The sequence below is a fragment of the Mizuhopecten yessoensis genome, unplaced genomic scaffold, assembly GCF_002113885.1.
Source record: "Mizuhopecten yessoensis strain PY_sf001 unplaced genomic scaffold, ASM211388v2 scaffold3621, whole genome shotgun sequence".
NCBI lineage: Eukaryota > Metazoa > Mollusca > Bivalvia > Pectinida > Pectinidae > Mizuhopecten > Mizuhopecten yessoensis.
Genome location: NW_018405136.1, coordinates 660424 through 683026, shown reverse-complemented (window position 1 = coordinate 683026; position 22603 = coordinate 660424). Strand labels below are relative to the sequence as shown.

The window sequence follows — 22603 nt, the reverse complement described above, 5'->3', positions numbered from 1 at the left end:
TTTCATTACAATTCCTGAATGGATGCTTTCTGGCGTTTTAAATGTCGACGATAATGGGATCCATAGGTACCAAGTACGTGTTCCTATGAAAGATGTATCTTTCGCATGTGCTTCAGCTCCCATGCCATATGTCAATTCGTGGAATACACGAATGTAATTTAAGAAGTCAGACGGATACAATGTATGTGTGTGTAATATTTCTTTAATAAGCATCAACAAATGTTATAAATATGCATTTAATAATATCTGCTACCATTTCACATCATTACCTTGTTTTGATGTTCAATTGTCTTCCCGAAATGTTGAACCGAACAACAACAATGGCGAGCCATACTACGCCGACAACGAAATAATGACGTCACATTACCATAGCATTAAATGGCGCTGGAAGATTTGGAACCTATCATTAGTTTAGTTTAGTTCGTCATTTAAATCAGTGCTTAACAACCAGCTAAAACAAGTTTAGCTACTAGGATCATACAACACTTGTGCTATTTGGCTAACTACATTTAATATATGGACATTTTTATATCATCATTATTTTTCCTATAGCAGATTGTGCAATTGATACACTGTTGTGATGAACACATGACTGGCAGTAATTTGGTGCTTTAAAGCTACTTTGAGAAAAATATATGTTTGTTAAATGCCTACAATCATATTGCTTTATCTCACGTTAAAAAAATTGGTCTGCAATCATGTGGTAGTATCATTTTCCGAACGTGAGAAGTTGAATGTGTATGGTTTAATTCAGAGGCATGTGTATGTGTGTGTGTGTGTGTGTGTGTGTGAGTGAGTGTGTCTATTTGTGTCAGTGGTTGGTCCGATCGGAACCAGATATGTAGTTAAGTGTAATTCCAGAGTAAATTTGCAGATACATAATTGCGTAATCATTGCATCGTCAAAACATTTAATAATGTTATAATTGCAAAAAAAAACGTGTTCATTTTCCGCACTTTTTGGTTAAAACATGAAATATTTGCAAGTTGATTTCTTTCATTTGCATCACTGATAAATATCAGCAAGATATTCAATTAACGTTTATTTTGGAATATAAAGAAATGGAATACTTATTGATGGAATTTCTGTCTTATCTTTTTAAAAGAAACGTTGTGTTTCGATACAAAGGAAAATATGGGGACTTGTGAAAAAAGTATAATGAAGAGAACCAACATTGATAAGGAAACATGAGGCACATATCTGAATATTATCTCTTACATTACATCACAATATGCTGCCTTAGCTGATGATTTATGAGGACAAATGAGAGTATCATCACTGTCATTTGTTTTGATGTAATTTTCATACACAGGGAACGTAAATTAATTGACCTGTCATAAGCACAGGTTTCAGCTGAATAATTACCCGAATTTGACATGATATTGACCCAAATGAACTTCATATGAATTTTACCGTAATTTCAGATCAGTTTTAGTTCAAATTTTGTAAGCTCAAATTAACCTTTACTGATAATGAAGTAATGATTGCTTACATAAACGTAAGTATATTGACATGTAGAAATGTAATGATAGCTAAATAAAATATCCCGTTTCCTTTTAATCCCGGCAAGTATTACACAAGCTTTCTAACAACTCCCAGCAAATATAGTCCCCAATGTAGTCGTTTCCTGGGTCTGTTTCCCGCGTTTTTTCTCCAAGAAGACAACATTGTAAAATACGTGCTTCAACACAAATGTCAACAACTTCTTTTTCATTTGTCGACAATGGCTTCACTGCCGTATAGGAATCAAATACCGTGTCCCGAGTCAGCGCCATTTCAGAGGTCGTCATTGATCTTGAAAATTCATTCATGAAAATGTTTGAAAGCAAAATGGCTACCTCAAATACATAACACGAAGAACAGACATCACCGAAATCCAAAATGGCCGCCATTTTCCATCTTTGGTCCATGTCTTGTCTCATAACGATGTTTTGTGGTCCAACATCGTGGTGGATTAACCCTGTAATTGAGAATAAACCGTTATTGATTTACAATTTTTCCACAACTTTTTTTTTCAGAAAAACTAACAATTAAATTCAGATTTTTCTTTTTACTTAAATACATTTGAATGCTGAAACATTAGGTATGTTTTTCGCCCTGACACATATTAGCGTCCAGACACCGTCTAAATCGTCTGGAATCTGACGTTTAAAACGTTGGTTAGCCACCTTACGCATTTATACTTTTATTTGCTTTCCTAATCATTAAAATATATGTGTGCTTTTTTTGTAATGAGATCATAGCATTCCCTTAGGAAGTTGGCAAACCACAAAAGGAAACATGGTAAAGAATACCGCAGACAGAAAAAGGCGATGTAGATGTACTGATACTTAAATTAAAGCCCCTGTTATATATCAACATACATTAAAACCTCGTTATACTGCCAGCATTATCATCCGGTGAACTTTTGGCGTTATAAAGGGGTTTGACGATGAAATGAGAAAAGTTGGAAATGAATTCCAAAGAAAAAGAGAAGAAAAATAACCCGAAAGTGTGGTGGCATTAAGTGAGATGGCAAATGAAAAGGGAAGCATTGTATTGAGGTTTTTACTGTAGGGAATATCAAGGAGTTTTATATTGACTTTATTAATACAAATAGATACAAATAATATTAGTATGTGTGGCAATTTTATGGATATTCAGAATAGTGTAAGGTGAACAAATGATTCTGAACCTCAAATTTTCTAAGAATGTACAAACCTGTCTGATACGTCTGTAGATTAGGGACAACTTTTGAGTTGAATTCCGTGATGATACTAATGGACATGGTTCTTAGTTTTTCACCAGGAGCGTGTTCCACCAGGCTAAGGAGCTGTCCACATTCACAAACCTTCCACACACTGTCATATTCCAGAGACGTAATGTCAGGAAACGTCTGAAGATTAGCCAAAGAGTTATCACCCTTTAATTTATGTCAAGTTATATAACTTGACATACTTCTATTAACAATTGTAAGAATATACTACTTGTATTGTTCATTTAAATGCTTTAATGAAGCCGGGGATATAGTGACAATATATATATAATAATGCATAGACTAGGTGATAAGGTATTTAACAGCGTTTGACAGGTTCGTAGTCAAATATTGTATTTGCATTTCAACTGATACAGATCTTTGACAGGGAGCTGCCATCACGCGGACACCCGTTAATCTGGTAGTTGGTCTTGGATCTATTTTATGATTTGTGGTCAGTCCAGATTTATATTTTGATTAGTGCTGTTCATAGTTCAAATGCTGGATGTTTGGGAGAAACTATTTCATTCTAGTACTATGTGAATCTATCCAGACCATTGACTACAAGACGGACACTTGATAAATTATCAAAACTGCAGAGACATGGAATATATTATCTCAAAGGCCATTTGTTAAAAAATGCAGTATACATACATATAAACAGCGATGAATTGGGTTAATATTACATATAAAACTGGCAATGACCAACTGACTGACCTGCATGCAGATGTTTAATTTTCCCGTAATTCTCCCCAATTCTTGTAGCACATCTGGGGTCATGGAGAGGTCAGACAGTACAATTCCCCGAAAGAAAGACATAACTACAATTTGCCGTTTTATGACGTCACCTACAAGTGCACCAATCCAGAGTTATAAAAAGGTTAAGTATTTAATTAATCTAAAGTGTTTTTTTATAGAAGCTTGGTTAAATAGAGAGCTGATGGTTATTTAAGGCAGAATGTAAAATGGAAAACAAATATTATGTCATATGATTTAGACGGGTAACAGGTTAGTTTTTTCGGCACAAAAACATGTTTGAGCATGATAATGGTTCCATGAATACGGGTCCTGGTTAAGCTTTGCATTTTTTAAAATTCAGAACACTGTTGAATATGTGTTGCTTAATTCATATCTATTATTTTATCATTAACGTCCAACAACGTTTGTAGGATTTGATTTATTTCCAGAACTGATTTTTCAAAACTGTAGTCATGCCTGATAATAACAATTTCGAGTGTTCGTAAATGTAACAAGAATCCTTAAAAAGTCAGTATTAGCCACTAGATCAATAACATTTAATTGGTACTGGGCAAAACTTGACAGTACCGGATATGACTGAACATGATGGACGGGGATGTACACGTTATGTATCTATTTAAATATGTTACTATCATATCCTCTTTACAAAAATAATCGGTGAAAAGAGAGGAAAATATTACCTTTCGTGACAAGTTCCACTGAGCTTGTATAACATCCGGTAATGGTTCTAACCGGAAGTGGTGCCGGAATACCTGCCTTATTGACGTACAACATTAACCGCTGTCTAGCATCTGAATTAAATCACACAGCGGTAAAAACGGAGCATAGTTTGTGAGAGCATTTTTTTGAGACGTTCTTGATGCAATATACAGACACTGTTTTAGTTGATTACATAAAAATGATTTGCTAACGATATCTTAATTAAACTAAATGAAGCAGGACATTTAAACAGTATCAATGAGTCTTACATGTAATGTATTAATGTAACTAAGAAAAATGAACTTGGGGTCGGGAATAACAATGGATGCGGGACTGAAAATTTGTCAGATTGTACAGCATCACAAAATAGTTTCCCTCTTATCTCGGCTTTAAAGACTAGGTGCCTCACCATCAGAAAGGAGGAGCGGCTTGCCTCTGACCCCACAAAAACACGAAATGCTTCACACTTGGGACCTTCAACAATATTCCCCTTTTACAAAATGTTGACTCATCGTAATTGTGAGATTGTGACAAAAATGCACAGCAACCAATCGTTTAACAATGGCATCAGATTGTTACATTATAGAAGTTAACCATGTTGGTTAACCGCCCCCCTCCTCTGTCATCTTTAAAAGACAAATATCAGCCTAGCAATCGGTTATTTTTTTCTTTATTCTTGAGCTAGTCAAAAAGTTAATTGCGTACATTCGATTTTATCATTATATAAATTGCAGGGCTCTAGAGAACGTTAGCGAGCGTGACAACGTTAGCGAGCATGACAACGTTAGCGAGCGTGACCTTTGGAATTTCGAGAAAAACTTTATCCCTGAAATATTTCATTAAAAATATGACGAACCAATCTGTATACAAACTTTCAGTCTGAATTTGTGACTTTTGTATGACATGGCTAATTTGTTTGTCTATAGATGCGGTTACAGCTAACACTAAATAGTGGATGAAGTGTCCCTGATTTATCCGTTTTGACTGAATTATTTCCACTTCAGATATGGGGCAACAATTAAACAATTTCGTTTTGACCTTTGTGTGGTAAACGGGTTTATTCCTCTTTCCTACCAAAAATTAGGACATCGTTGTCTTAGCCATACCTAGTAGAGGAGGTCTTTGGGAGTCATTTTCGTTGATAAGTTTGACAACATATCCATCATGATGTCGTTCATTAATGTGCGGGTTGGTGATTACATCAGAAACGTCAACCCAAACATTCACATCTACATAGCCATCAAGTTGGCGCTGTGACGTCACAATCAATCCATATTTGGCGCGGAGTAATTCTGTCACTGACCCAACAAATGCATGACGTAGTACTGCGGTCCCCATATTGATTGTCCCTTGTTGAATGCAAAATCAAAACAGAATGATATTAAATTTATTTAAAGTCGCAGATTTTCGTTTACAGTAAAACAGTAGTTGTTTGCTGTTTTGCACGATTGGGTTTACAAAATATCATATACCATATAGTTATGTAAACACAATCATGCAAAACTGCAGAAAACGTAGCATTGTGTTGACTTTCCCATTGAAAAGGGTGAAGTATTTTTGACAATTGTGAAATTATCAGATGAATGGCTACACAAAATATGCTACTAAATTAAAACATTTTAGTGACGCAGCGATATTTCCGTCTTTGCTCAACTGAAACATTGAAACGGTTTACCCGCGGCTTTTTAATTGGTTACTTTTAATTTGAATACAGAATACCATACAATGTATTTGCTTGCAAAAAGTACAATAATACGCCAATAATACAAGTAGATATGTACGATGTGGAGCACAAAGTGACCACTAATGATTAAGTTCATTTAAATAGCGGAAAAAATCTGCACATCGAGGGATATTTCTGAGGTTTTTGTTTGATATACGTATACATAGCAAATTCGGTTACGAGAAACGGTTTAGCTTGAATAGTACTAGATTAAATATTCAGGATTGCATGGATTTCACAAACAAAATTTGCACAGCGTTTAGTCTGTGTCGATCGGTTATGATCGGGGATATTTTTTTTTTTAAAAAGCAGCATAAATGAGAATATCTCGCATATTTAGCACGTCTGTCGTACATCTGCATTTGATACGATGGTTATGTACTACGTTCAAATATAGAATAAAACCAATGATCACTGAAATTAGCCCCATACTGACGTTTAATGTGAAACGATACCAACCACGGACGTCATTACACATTACTCCTTTCAACGGCTAACAGCTAATACAAATGTTATATCTGTTAACATGTAACATGTATATATTGTTTGTTTTTGTGTGCTTTCAACTACATAACATCTGTTACCAGGACAACTAACGAATTTTAAATAAGGAGAAAATCTCCTTTACCGTCAACAAATAGGAGCCTACCGGTGTGATTCACTATTTGCGACCGTCTCGACTAATATCACTGATAATTGGTCTTATTGTAAATGATAGCCTAGTATGCTCAATGTACACCTAAATTTGATATACCATATACGTGCTAAATATGTGAAGTAAACTAAAATTGTGGGTTTTTTGTTGTTTTATTCACAAATATTAAGGTTGGTCAGTGGATATGATCATATCCAGTCCGAGACAGGCTGGATGTTGTACTCGAATGTTTGTGAAATCCTCGCAATTATGAAAATTTGAAACCAGGCCTATTCCAGTTTAACCATTTTTCCCAACTAGTTTTAAATTTATAAAACAAATAAATTTGTCAGTATAATGCGAAAATGCCTCTCGAATTGCAGATTTGTCTGTCATTTTCCCGTGAACTGACTCATAAGAGGTCACTATAATTGATTTATATAGACAAACGATCGATAACAAAGGAAATCGTAACGCATTAGCATAATTATTTATATGTATTAGTTTGCAAAGATAGCTTTATAAAATATACATTTGTAAATGTATAGTGGCTACTTGTGAGATTTTGGTCATGTCTGGTTGTGGTACCGTTTTAAGGATGAAATTGTTTAATTAGATATAGGCCAAGCTGTATTTTTGATTTGATTCGTTCAACAGAATCCCCATAGGAATATATTTAGGAGTGAAATGCATGCTCAGTGTACTTTACCACTCACGTTTTTTGTATATAATGGATGAACAGTATATACATGTAACAAAATGTCGTTGACATAGAAAACAAAATAATTAAGTAAACAGGCAGGAACCTGATATGGATCCCTTTGAAATAACTCATTAATTTCGTAACTGTGTAAATGTAATGTTTATAGCTTAAATGATAGGCACCTATTGAAAGAATGAAGTTGTTTGACAGGGATAAGGTACTCTAAACCAGAATGATAGCTGAGAAGTTCACAAGTATCAGTTAAAACCATTTAACATATGTGTTTTGAATATGATGTTGAAAATTCATGGGGTTGAAAGGTCACTTGCCTGTCCTATCCCAGTGTCAGGACTGAGCGATTCAATCACTTCTGTCGGGGATATATGTAGTTACACGGCAAAATAAATGAGGACAAAATAGCTTTCTTTGAAACATTAGTTATATTTTGCTTTATAAAGAACGATTTAAATATATCGCAACACAACATTTGAACACACAATACATCCTCTTACCCAAATACAGCTTGAAATTAAAAGGCAGTGCAGAAGTGAAAGCAGACAAAATCCATCTTTTCAACGACACTATGATGTAATGTATTTTTGAACATCGATCGGAAATATGAATTCTGCTTCGAGGAATTTTTGTGACATTGACAGCTTTTCTTCCACCCTTTTAGTTAAAACATGTAACATTATTGGGGGGAGCGGGAGAGGGCATTTTACCGAATGTTTACATAAACCCTCTTTAGGTCAGGATTATTGATTCAAAAAAATATTTTTTGTCTTTGCGTTTTTAGCAATGCAGAATATATTCATACAACTTATCATATGTCTACTCGAAAATACCAGTATTTTTTGCATGTGGGGTGCTACGGCACGATTTCTCACTCAGACACAATTTCTCACCAAAGTTCGCAACACGATTTCTTACACCTGCACGATTTCTCACCCTGGTGAGAAATCGTTCTAGGAGTAGGCATATTACCATATTATAAACTTAGAAACTACTGTGCAAACTTTTTCAAACTTCAAACCTTTTATTTTATTTCAACACCTTTGACTTACAATGATATACAGAGAAATATAACATACACTTATTTAATGTATAAGCATGCGTGGTTGTACAGAGGGATACAAGTATCATAGTAATAGATCTAGAGCCGTACTGCAGTTACAAGTATATAATACATATATACACAAATGGTATTCGATATTAAGTTTCCAAACAGGTCTGAATCATGGCCTTTCATTTCGGGCTATAATAATTTTTGTTCTGATTTATGGACTGCAATTAAGGTAAAAATCTATTCATTTTACAATATCCCTATGCAAAAGTGTGCAATGTCGCTACGAACACTACTGCGATCTGCTTTGATTTGTTTTATTTGACAAAATGTCCGTGTTATGGCAGGTCCTGATTGGTCGACATTTATATATTGACCGATTTTGAAGATTTGGCATGCAAATGTGTTATGTAGGGTTGTCAATGGTTAGCCCGTTAACCAGTTACTTGGTCGGAAGACCACAAACCGGTTACCAAAATCCTTAACCGAATAGTCGGACATTTACTTACCTCATTTGGGAGCCCATGTTTCCCTGGCTTAGACCTACAAATTATCTACATTTGTATAGATGCGACCAAAATCGGATAATTAATAATAAAAACAGTGTTCAGGGATTACATGTTAGTGTTAATTTTGTACTCTTTTGTAAATACTGACAACAGATTTTAAAAGGAAGCCAGAATACAAAGTTGTGAAATGTCAACTTTTAGAGATAGAACACGCTTTTAATGCGATATATAATATAATCTGATGAGGAAACTTTTAAAATAGACGGTTGTCAAACAAAATGTGTTCTAAAACAATATTACCGCATATGATTTCGAGTACAGATATCTGTTACTGAATCGCGCGTCTTACTGCGTTCCGACATGTGTTGTCCATGAAATATACTTACTGAGGTTATATGAAACTATTTCCTGTGTTAACCTTGACATACACGAGTAAACTATCATGCTATTTAAGATAAACATGTATGTTTGTGGTGTAAATACGTTTTAGGTAGAACATGTTCCCAACATATATAATGTATTTGTTGCTGTTTATTATTTGACTACCAAACTGACCGATTGACCGGTTACTCGATCGATAGATTGTTGAGTAACCGGTTACAAAAATAAGACCGGTTTGACAACCCTAGTAGTATGGCATTGCAATCATTTTCTGATGCATCACTTGCGACTGCTGGGTAAGTTTCTTTTACGAGTTTTTATTGTTATACTTTATAATTAAAAAGGAAATGTATGTACCTTTCCAGAGCAATCCGGGAAGGTGCGCACACGTGCATTGTATGAATCGGGCAACAGTCTTTTTGAATCTGTGAATATTTTTTAAGACTCCTGTTGCGTATTTCAAAAGTAAATGAATACATAGCTTGATAGATAAATAGATCAATAACTATAAGACATGATGTACGTTGAACAACCACTCATTTGAGATCATGTCAGCTCATTACACTAAGGCACAAACGGACAAAATCCATCCCAAATGGAGAGAGAGTTGGGGTGAGAAACCACGCCGAGTGAGAAAACGTGTCCTTGAGAAATCGTGCAGGGGTGAGAAATCGTGATGCCAAAGCAGCAATTTAGCACGATTTCTCACCCGGGTGTTAAAATCGTGTCGGATGAGAAATCATAACGCCGTAACATCCCCTCTGACTACATATGGTTCCCAATGATAACGACACATGCGTTCCGAATAGTATACCTAGACAGAATTATATCTGTTGATATAATCTGAAAGAGGTCTTGAATACATTAACAAAACAAATAAAAAATCCCGATATGCACTGTTTCGTTTCTCCGCAATGTTCAGTTAAATCCTGTTTAGCTATCGGTGTTTTAGTGGGTACTCAACCGGAGCGCTCTACAGAAGGAACATGTCCTCACTGTTAGTGTCCACGGGTTATTTCGTTTTAGTCATTTCCGGTCCACGTGTTTTTTCACTTAAGACAAAACAAAACCGGTTTCGCGATAAGATCGAGCGCATAGGAAAATACACCGGAATATTGGAATCATAGCAAGCATGAATGTATATGGTAAGTATCAAAAGTCATACAGGCCTCAAAGCTGAAGGAAAAATGAATGATCGCTCGATCGATATATTATTATCGAAGTTCCCTATGGGTCACTAAATAACTGGTGATATAACGTAATCGGTTGTATATTTATATCATGGTTTTCCATAGTGACATTATTTGTGCACTAATAATATCAACAGTTCCCAACACCAAGGAGATATATCATCAAACATATACTATTTATGCATCCTAACTTGTACACTATGTCCATACATATTTCTAGGATCACCAAACATAAACTTTAACTTTTACCAGGGTTCCCTAAAATCACCTTACTTATGTCACTATTCCTATCTTGCTTTCCCCATGGCCATCATAGATCTACTTAGACACTCAATTTTTACACATACACTGTCTATAGCTACTACTACTACTATGTCAACTTATACAGTTGTAAATGTATAAAGCGGCTCCTCTGGGTCGCCGTACTTTCACCCTCTATTATTATTCATATCATGATTTGCCTGTCTGTGTCATAATACGTATAATATATTCTATTCATTTTGAAGTTCCCAAAGGGCAATCTGAATAAATACATTATTACGTACAGTATGAACCGTAGGTATTTTTATTAACATCCGATTTCAATGAGATTGTCCCCAGGGTTTCCCACAATTACAAACTCTATTAATACCATGGTTCCCCAGTGTCACATAACGTAATATCCTCTATTAAAAGCCTGATTCCACAGGATCTCCCACCACTACATACTCTATTAATACCATGGTTCCCCAGGGTCACACAACGTTATATACTCTATTCATATCCTGGTACTCCACGGTCACACAACATTATATAATCTATTCATAGCCTTTGTCACCAAAAATATATACTCTATTCATAGCTTGGTTTCCTAGGATCACACAACGTAATATACTCTATTAATAGCCTGGTTCCCTAGGGTCGCACACAATTGTATAATATATTCATAGCCTGGTTCCCAACGGTCGCCCAACATTATATACTCTATCCATAACCTGGTTCCCAACGGTCACACAACATTATATACAGAATTCAAACACGCACAGGAAAACCGAGTCCGACATTAGCCATAAGAAGGTTGATGAGATCACTTCTTACAAGTGTTTTTATTGTTTTTATTTTTTATTTATTATCAAAAAGACATTCATGTATAAGTATAAAGATAATAAGTTTATGATATCACCATTTTGATATCACACCCATTATCAGCCCACGGTGCCTTCGGCTCCTCTGGCTCATATCAGGACACTCGGGCTGATAATGGGTATGATATCAAAATGGTAATATATTAACCTCTAAATAACACACATATATTACATAACTAACTGACCATATCACACATAATAAATACCGTTTTCATTCCACTTATTGTTACATTTGCGTTATTTTATAGAAGAAACAGTTCACATACCTACTGTTACAAATTCCTACGATCCGGTGGCCTGTCCGTCTATTCTAGTCGGGTTCTAGGATGCAGGTACTAGAAAATGCAGGACAGACGGATAAACGCCAATTTGGATGCCTTTTTGTATACCAACACGTATTCTTCCACTCAATAATTGTTTTCTTACACATTAAATTTCAAACATTAATCATTCTAACCTGGTAATACGTCACTCTCCAGCTGGATATTGCGACAAGACTGCGACAGGACACCTTGAACAGATATTCACACTGTGCATGAACGATTTTCATAACGCTGATAGGTCCTTGCGTTCTCAGGTAGATCCTAATTTATTCAGTGATCGCCTGTTGATACACGTATTTAGTATACACAGTGGCATATCATTACGTACTTTATAGGTAAATAAGGTACATGTACTTTTACTACCGATCTATAGCGTGAAAATAAAATACCCGGTTAATAAAACACCCGGTATAAAGTCATATGTGTTTAAATATGCGTAAATATATGTAATCGGAATAGGTTTATGTGAATAATCGCCCTAGGACATGTCCTAGGGCGATTATTCACATAAACCTATTCCAAAATAATATGATAGAAAACAAAACGATGTCGGCATTGGCGACAAAATAAAGCAGATTTTTTTGGAGCAGCCTACTCCTTTTTTCAAGACTTACAAAAGACAGCCAAAGATATACCTTATATTACGAAAACAATACATAAAAATATCAAGATTGATCAGCGAGTTTTTGCATTTTAGTTTTTTCCTATTTCCTAAAGATAGGTTTGGTGCTACAGAGTCTTGAACGATTTGGAATTTTTAAATTGTGAAAAGACTTTCCTTGAAATATGTTTGACCAGACATATCAGTTTCTTTTAAATAAAATGCATCCGAAGTCATGTGTATTCCTATACAGTACATGGAAACGATACATTCATACAAGCTACAAACACTGCATAAGTATAATGCAATAACTGATCTTCCCTCCAATCTGCATCCCCGATATCCAGGGGTTATGCTCACTTTCGCTCTTTGCACCCCTGGAATATGTCATAGCAAAATTGAAGGCTCAATGTGCAGCACCTTGTGGACGAGACGAGAAGACTAGTCCGATTGTTTGATGTACATCAAAAGAATCTCGTGGTCACGTAACGGTAACAAATGATAGGCTTCGAAGTCGGGCGTCTCTCCTTTGTAATCTTCAAAGGACATCCATCAGCCTAGCGATTGGTCAGTTTTTGCTACCTGAGACCAATCTTTGCTATGCCATAGTCCAATGGTGCAGGGAGCGAATGTGAGCGTAATCCCTGCATATCGAGGTTGTCCAATCTCGGTCCCAGTTGAAAATCGCACTTATGAAGCGTACGCTAGTACAATTTACGTATGGGACCGATGACGCTACTCTTTGGTGATGCAGATATTTAAACGAATCGAAGTTTCCACCTGTGCTATTAATATGAACTTATCAATAATTTAGCAATAACTCGCTTTTTGCATCGGTGTTTAGCGTGTTACCACAGTGTTTTATGGGTTTGCCGTGGAATCATTGTTTTCCTTCCGAGCACGTTGCTGAAATCGAGTGTTTTCCGGCAAGACTAAAGCTTTGAAAAATCATTCCGGAAAAGAAAAAAATATATATCTTAAGCGAAATGTTAAAGATAAAATAAACAAAACATAATCAACAACAGTGTTCTGAGTGTAAACAATTCAGCGAGACAAGACAGGGATTCGAACTCGTGACTTCAGGTTGTCCTGACCGAAATGTGCTACCATTGTATCCAAACGAAAGTTCTAAATGGATGCTACTTTATATAGGGGAAAACAGTGCAGTGGGAGAAAGATCCTTAAGAGAACAGGAATACATCATTATCAGATCATTTTTACCGGATACACATGTACATTCATATGCAATAAATAAATTACCAAACACGTTACTAGCGATAATAGAGGCATCCATTATCGTTTATTTCCACTACTAGTACGGTAATAATTGTAGGCAGAAATTCAGGGACAGCTCATTTCTGATTAAATTTGTGAGTAAATAACACTGATTATTTAGCCAAACGTTTTGTGTCAGACCCCTGTATATTTAGCAACTGTTTAGTTTAACGAATAGACATTGTCTGGTCACTGTGGTTTTGATCAAAGGAAACATGGAATTTGTTACATTATAGCTCTGTTTAACCATTAAAATATACAGGTTTGGACCTAAAATGCTGTGTTGAGTATCAACATGATCCTGATAATTGGATTAATACAACAATGTTTGGACCTTACCTTATAGCTATGTTTAGATCTTACATTCAAATTAAATTGGACCTTACAAAACAACTATGTTTGGACCTTACAATTTATCCGTGTTTGAACCTAATAATATAGCTATGCTTGGACAATTCAATATAGCTATGTCTGGACGTAACAATATAGCTATGTCTGGACGTAACAATATAGCTATGTCTGGACCTTAAACTATATCTATGTTTGGACGCAAACTGATGTGTTGAGTGTCCACAATGACCTGATAATTCGTTACATTAAAGCTATGTTTGAACCGTACAATATTGCTATGCTTTGACCTTACAATATTACTATATTTGGACCTTACAATATAGCTATGTTTGTACCTTACAATATAGCTATGTGTGTACCTTATAATATAGCTATGTTTGTACCTTACAATATAGCTATGTCTGTACCTTACAATATAACTATGTGTGTACCTTATAATATAGCTATGTTTTGACCTTACACTATAGCTATGTCTGTACCTTACAATATAGCTATGACGTACCTTATAATATAGCTATGTTCGGACCTTACAATATAGCTATCATTGAAACTTACACTATGGCTATGTCTGTACCTTACACTACAGCTATGTTTTTACCTGAAAATACAGCTCTGTTTGAACTTGACAATATAGCTATGTGTATATCCTACAATATAGCTGTATCTGTACCTTACAATATAGCTATGTTTGTACCTTACACTACAGCTATGTTTTTTACCTGAAAATACAGCTCTGTTTAGACTTGACAATATAGCTAGGTCTGTACCTTACAATACAGCTATGTTTTTACCTTACAATATAGCTATGTTTGGACCTTACAATACAGCTATGTTTTTACCTTACAATATAGCTATGGTTGGACTTTACAATATAGCTGTGTCTGTACCTTATAATATAGCTATGTTTGTACCTGAAAATACAGCTTGGTTTGGACTTTACAATATACATGTAGCTATGGTTGGACCTTACAATAAATCTATGTTTGAACCTTACAACACAGCTATGTTTTGACTTTACAATATACATATAGTTGGACCTTACAGTAAAACTATGTTGGACCTTAACCGATGTGTTGAGTGTCAACATGGACCTGTTACATTATAGCTTTGTTTGTACCTTACATTACAGTTATGTCTGTACCTTACATTATAGCTATGTTTGTACCTTACATTATAGCTTTGTCTGTACCTTAAGATATATTAGTTATATAAGTTTATTAGTCTTCTCACGTAGACTAATGTACACACGTAGACACTTAAGGATCCCCTTACCATTGCCAAAAAAATGTTGATATATATTGCAAACTATTCGTTTTTCCGGCAAAACTATAGGTTTGGTAAATTTAACTTTTAAAAGAAAAAAACCTGCGAGTTTTTTGAGATACGAGATAGGGTAAAGATAAAATAAACAAAATGTAATCAACAACAGTGCTCGGGGTGTAAATGTTACTTTAAAGCTAAGTTTTAACCTTACGGTATAGCTATGTTTGGACATAAACTTATGTATGAAGAGTTTACGGTGTTCTGAAGATTAATTACATTATATCTGTTTGAGCTTACAATAAAGATATGTTTAGACCTTAACTGATGTATTGAGTGTCAATATAGACCTGGGAGATTACATTCTACCTATGTTTATACTTTACATTATAGCTATGTCCGTATCTTACATTATAGCTATGTCTGTACCTTACATTATAGCTATATATATATCTTACAATATAGCTACGTCTGTACCTTACAATATAGCTATGTTTTGACCTTACAGTAAATATATGATTGGACCTTACGATATAGCTATGTTTTGACGGAAACTGATTAAGAGTCAAGAGGGACCTGAAGATAGGTAACATTATACCTATGTTTGAACTTACACCATAGCTATGTCTAGATCTAACAATTTATCTGTGTTTGAACATTACTATATAGCTCAATTTGGACCTAACAATATGTCAATGTTTGGACCTTACAATATTGCTATGTTAGAACCTTACAATAAAGCTCTGTTTTGACCTTACAATACAACTATGTTTTGACCTGACAATAACTTCATGTTTACACCTAAACTGATGTATGGTAAGTCTTCATGGACATGAATATTAGTTAATTGTAGTTATGTTTGAACCTAACAATATAGCTATGTTTTGACCAAACAATATAGCTATGTTTTGATCAAACAATATAGCTTTGTTTGAACTTTACAATAAAGATATGTTTGCACCTAAACTGATGTATGGTGAGTCTTCAGGGACATGAGGAATAGTTACATTATAGTTATGTTTGAAACAAACATTATAGCTATATTCTGACCTTACAATAAATCCCCTTTTTTGACCTTATGATAAAGCTATGTTTGAACCTTACAATATAACTTTGTTTGGACCTGTCAATAAATTAGTTATGTTTTGAATTTACAATATAGCTATGTTTTGACTTTACAATATAGTTTTGTTTTAATCTATCAATATAGCTTTGTTTGGACCTAAACTGACGTGTTGAGTGTCCAAAAGGACCTGCAGATTTACAAATGCACAGGCTTCTGTGATTTTTAGATTTATTATGTTTTATAACTACATTCACATGACGATATTACATATATTTGAAGAAACTGCTTATCGACACAGCTGTATTTTTTTACTGGAGATTCCATTTCACTGACATATTCTCATCAATAGGTGCAAGAAAGGTAAATCACGCATACAATTTATGGAAGAACAAAGAAATATGAACATTACTTACCTGTTCGACGACCAGCTTTCTATCATTAATGCACTTTTCTCTATTTTGGTAGATTCACGAAAGTGACAACAAAAACCAAACATACAGATAGATCAATTCAGTTGCGTTTTGAATATTTTTAAATTATCAGGTATATTTAAATATTGTGTAAATTTTCCGATAGTAAAATTACTATCCCTCCTGTACCGACACGTCTAGGGACAACTTCGATTTAGCTCATTCGATAGAGTGTCTGATATAGGAAACCATATGTACCTAGTTAAACCCACGAGCGGAGACTTCGGCAAAATAATAAAGGCACCTGTTACATACATTAAGACAATTAATTACTATAAAATAAAGACGTCAATGTAAACTATCAAGGCTTATCGGATATATATATATATTTTGTGAAGTAACGGCTGGAGATGAAGCGACATCTGGTGACGTATAACGTCAATTACATTAAACCATGATCATATAACCCAGCTTCAAAAATCCTCATTAAGGATCGCTGCCCTATCGCAGTCACAACATAATATACGCTGGTGTAATTTATTACACATGCAGTAATCTCCCCATGTATTAAAAGTTTGGATATGACGTTAGCGTGACAGATTCTACCTTTGATATTCATCATGTTGTTTGAAGCGACATTTCAATAAATGGAGGGCTTCGGTTCGAATCCTGGTCTGATCCAATTGCTTGTTGTACTCTCAGTACAGGGTTGATGGTTTTACTTTCATTTAATCTGTTTTAACATTTATTTTCCATAAAGTTCCACGAAGTAAGTTTTTTTCAGAAATGAAATATCAAAGCTATACTCATGACTGCCAAACAAGTTTCTAATACGTGGTAACAGTTTTAGGCAGTGGGATCTTCAAATAAGCAAGAAGTTGCTGAATATTTTTAATAAAAAAGATATATCACTAAGTTTTGACCTATAACCAAGAGTAATGGTTGTAGTGTGTCTCGGTACATTTAAGGATTGAATTCTGTTTTGTAGAGGTTTATTGGGTATAAACCTCAATCGGTCTTGAGACAATTTTTATGAACTGCGAAGCAGTTTATTTTGAATTTGTCTCCAGACCCATTGATGTTTATACCCCATAAACCTCAACAAAATGGGATTCTATCCTTATATTTACATTCAGAGCGATATTGATATATGTTCGGATAATTTCTAAAATATCGGTCTTGTGCAAGTCTAACACCACAAAGGGTATCAAAACTTATGACGTCATCACTCACTGTGAGACGTCGTCCTGTTAATATGAAAAAGCAACTTAAGATGTAAATTATTTTTTGAATTCAATTAAATACTTCTGACAAAAACAACTAAACTAAACAAAAAAATACTTCCCGCGCTCCGCGGAATAACAGAGTAATTAGGTTGATAATATGCTGATGTATCCATACGCCAAATCAAAAGTTCATTGAAAAATAACCTTTAAATTGTTAAGAAGGTATATTGACTCCAAGTTCAGTAGAAATGTAAATATATATATTTATATTCAATTCCAAAGTTATAAAACCAAACCATGGTATGTTACTTTTAAGATATTATTGATTAATGTGTTCACTTACGATATATTTACATATGACATTGACAGTTATGAGCTCGTATAACATATATGTCAATCTGACGTCACAATCGCGGAGCAACTAGAGACATAGTGCCGGATCCCATATTTTATAAAAAATCACAATTTATCTCCGTTAATCTGTCCGTCAGACCCTTTTCAGCTCCAATGCCAAATAATTGAAGACCAGAATCATGAATCTTCACAAATGTCTATATGTTGGTGTTACAACAATATATCAAATGTAGGTCAACGTGACTTTTTTTGTACTTTCAGACCTTAGCTACATGTAGATTTCACGATATTACTCAAGTTTTGACAATGTCACTTGCTACGGTCTAATATTTAAAAGTCACCAAAGACATTTCTTAAAATACTATATCAAAGGTATAAAAGAGACAAAAATAGTGTTCACTCTAGAGTTACAGTTGCTTCAGTCGTACGAGGATCTTTAAAGTTGTATTGCATCCAGCTGTCAGATATATAACATCTCTAGAGTCGCATGCTTACTGATATAGTTAATAGATATCTAAATAACATTGCATTATAACGTGATACTTGAGGTGTCATCCTTACATCTGTCGACCCATAGCCAATGCATATGGAAGAGCATAAGGATCATGTAGACAAAAACATATTTCATTTTTCGTGATAACAATTATAATTTTCAAGATATAACCTCAAAATGTTCGACTAACTTAATCGACATTTCAAGATATTAACTCGATATCTCGACTTCTTAACTCGAAATTTTGAGTTGTTATCTTGAAATTTCGAGATATAACACGAACAAAAAGATTTTTTCTTCTACTCGGCCCAAATGCTTTTCCGTACATGCACATTAGGCAAGTGAATTATACCATTAATACTGACATTACAGAAACTATTATTTGAGTGACAAAACAACTGACATACATAATGATATAATACATGCAAGACTTTTACATTGGTGATGCTTCTCCAAAGTTTCGTGCTATTAAGCTTCATATTAAGACATTTCAATGAATTTATCCTACTACAATACTGCACGAGAAAAGTTCTAACTTTACTATTTACGATCGTATACTGTTTTTTCTTAGTTAAAACATCACAATCTCTCTTATCTTTATTTTGGTTTTTGATTTGGTTCGGTTTAAATGCTTTTTTACGTCCTATTAACAGGTAAGGTCATTTAAGGACGTGCCTCCATGTGTGTTGTGTATGCATGCTTGCGTGTTTATATGCAGGAGACAGGGTCTTTTGGTGTGCTTGTCTAATTGTGATAGCGCGGATCTGATGCCGACTTTATAGTGATATGTGACTGAAATACCATGCCGAAGCCACCCAGCACAGCATGCCGCCAAGTCACATTATACTGACAACGGGTGAACCAGTTGTTGCCATTCCCCTAAATGCTGAACGTGTAGCAAGGAATAACAACTACCATTTTCAACGACTTTGGTATGTCCCGGCATGGGACAGAACCTATTGCATTCCTCACCTGGGCAAGCGCTCAACATTCAATCCAACCAAAAGTGAGATGTTGCCAAGCAAGGCGCTGGGAACTGAAAGCTAGTAAGAAGTAGAAAGGTAAATATCTCAAATATTGCAATTGGTACAGCATATTTATATTGGTCGTTTTTGTGTCCCCAAATAGAGGACACCAAAGTAATTCCCCAATTCTGCGTGGGGTTTCCACATGAGTCCTACCATATTAACAGCAGTGAATAACAGCAGGTATACTCTTTTCCCGATCCCCCATCTGCAGGTATGTCTTTATTTTGTTCATGTCATAGTTTGGGGCTATTGTTTTGTTTTGAGTGTATATACCGATATAAGTCGAGATATTAAGCTAAACGGGGCCACGGTCGTCAAGTAGATAATGCGTCTGACATTCTGCTACATGTACCATTAGCCCTCCATCGCGGGTTCGAGATATGTGTGGACAGTCGCCAGGTACGGCTTTCGTCCACCACCAAAAAATTGCATGACCTTAAATACACAAACCAAACCAAATATTAAGCTAAATTTTTAGTCGTCAGTATAACATACCGTGAAACTCCCGCCCCGTCAAATATTCGCCCTTTGTCGATAAAATCCATGTTCACCAAGTTCAGATTTCTCCCTTAACATCTAACTTCTCTATATTGTATGTGATGAACTAATATTCGCTGCATGACAAGTTCACTTCATTATTGAGGGCGAAAAAGGCGAAAATTTAAGTGTGGCGAAACATTCCTGGTTAACAATAGACACGCAAAAACGGCGTACAATCCTTATTCTAATATACTTTGATTAATACTTGATGCATTCATTTTTTCACAAAATAATATCTTTATCGTCACACTACAGCTGTGTTGGATCGCTTCGTTGATGTGTCACAACAGCGAACTGACCAGGAAGAATGTAGCTTTCAGCAGCATTTGTTTTCAATGATTACATTCAATTCGTATTCCATTGTCAATTACCTACACGGACCTTCAATGATTCGCGTTGTTTTAGTTAGACACGAAGCGAGGCATAAGTGTGACGGATTTATTACGGATTAGACTTCTACAATATCAGACTATGTGTTACGACGTTTTTCATTGACAGGAATTACGTTACCTGACAACTTTCTAATTGCGAACATTAATGATGATAACAAGACTCCTTCACACCCAGGGGTGTAGGATAGGAACATTCCACCCGAGGGGTTTCCAAATTTGAAAATCTCGAGGATGGAATGTCCCTATCCTACACCCTTGGGCATGAAAGAATATTTTCCTCTCATTCCAACCACCAGAATAAGCCCAGAAACCATGAAAATGCGTTTGGAGTGGCCACCATTTTGAAAATATCAATTATTCCTATGAGCTTTTTAGACGAAAACCAATCAGCAGGCCAGATTAAGCATATCCCATATTTGCAAACAAAGTTGCGCAGAAAGAATAATTACATCTTTCTAACGTGTACCGTAAATATATAGTAAAATGTTTTAATTTCATCAATTCGCCTTTTCTGCATTGCGGCAACGGAGAGTTTCAAATTCGTGACGTCACTTCATTGTGGAGCCATTGTGACATCACGTCACGTAAAATGGGGTGTAATATAGAAGTGTTCTTCACCCCTGTCTTACCCTGGACAGCTTTATCTTACACACAGGAAAATGAGAGAAAAAGAATTCCCCAAAGTTGAGATGGTCCCTAAACTTCAATACTACTACCAAATGGAGAAATTGTACTCTGAGGAATTTTCTTAAGTCCGCGAATGTTTATGAAACCAGTGCATGTACATAGGATTGCGGTCACCTTCTAGCTTCGAGCTAGAGGGAATTTCCCTTAATCCCCGTGGTGAAGCGTCCTACTGGCTAGGAAGTCGGCGATCCTGGGTTCGATCCCTAGTCGTCGCACACTAATTTCTTTCCTGTTACACTGTGTTTGTCCTCGTGTTGTGACGATATACAAGTTGTTAGTTTTGTCTATACTGACAATCAATAAAGACAAACTGTACATCATGATAGATTTGATCTAATATTGCTGGTACAACACAAACATTCCGGTATTACCTCCCTTATGTCTATTTAAACTTCCAGAAATTTACATTACGGAACAAGATATTTGATATCAGCTTAACATTATTGATAATCATTAATCAGCAGACTCTAATGAAATGTTACCTGTACATGCAATTTGAAATAAATATTTATTTCAACTTCATAAGTTTATCCTACATAAATTAGAAGAATTAAGTTTATCAGCTTCCTAAGTCTATTCTCTTACAATATTATTTCATAGAACACTAATATCTGGTGAAATCCATGAATTTATAACACTGCAAATATCAATCCTATTTATATAGGTAAAGGTGAAATCAATGATAGTAATAATTATAGACCAATACATGTACCAGTGGATCTAGATTCATCAACATGTTAGAGGCAAAACAAATCTAAGATACTCTTATGTCTATTTTAAATAACAATATTTAATTTATCTTCATTCTGGATTTAAGGCTAAAGTTTTAGTCAACTAACTGATACATGTACCTATATCACCATATGTTAGTATAGTGTAACCATATTATACTGATACCATTTGTCCGGAGATATTTTAGTGTTATAAAAGGGTTTGGCGATCAATTGCGGGAATGAAAAAAGGAGTTCTTCGGAAAAATAGTTACCTTCAAATATATGTTGGCGGTAAATGAATTGGCAAACAAAGCGAGGGGCATTATATCGAGGTTTTTACTTATAATCTAGATGCCGAAAAAAAA

At 35.1% G+C, this 22603-nt stretch overlaps 1 protein-coding gene across 7 annotated transcripts; it reads right to left on the bottom strand.

The window, feature by feature from the left end:
- Positions 1–1002: 1002 nt before the first annotated feature.
- On the bottom strand, positions 1003–12081 carry LOC110447799 (hydroxylysine kinase-like). Of its 7 annotated transcripts, XM_021493728.1 has the most exons (8): positions 11977–12081; positions 11786–11854; positions 8825–8858; positions 5299–5541; positions 4174–4284; positions 3452–3582; positions 2701–2902; positions 1003–1960 (listed from the first exon to the last, which is right to left on the bottom strand). In XM_021493728.1, exons 4-8 carry the CDS (start codon positions 5528–5530, stop codon positions 1557–1559), a joined length of 1080 nt encoding a protein of 359 aa, XP_021349403.1. In that variant the 5' UTR covers positions 5531–5541; positions 8825–8858; positions 11786–11854; positions 11977–12081; the 3' UTR covers positions 1003–1556. The 7 variants fall into 7 exon arrangements, with proteins under 7 accessions (XP_021349403.1, XP_021349401.1, XP_021349404.1 ...); XM_021493726.1 differs by lacking the exon at positions 8825–8858; XM_021493729.1 differs by lacking the exon at positions 8825–8858 and having other exon boundaries at positions 11790–11854.
- Between the last annotated feature and the right edge of the window lie 10522 nt (positions 12082–22603).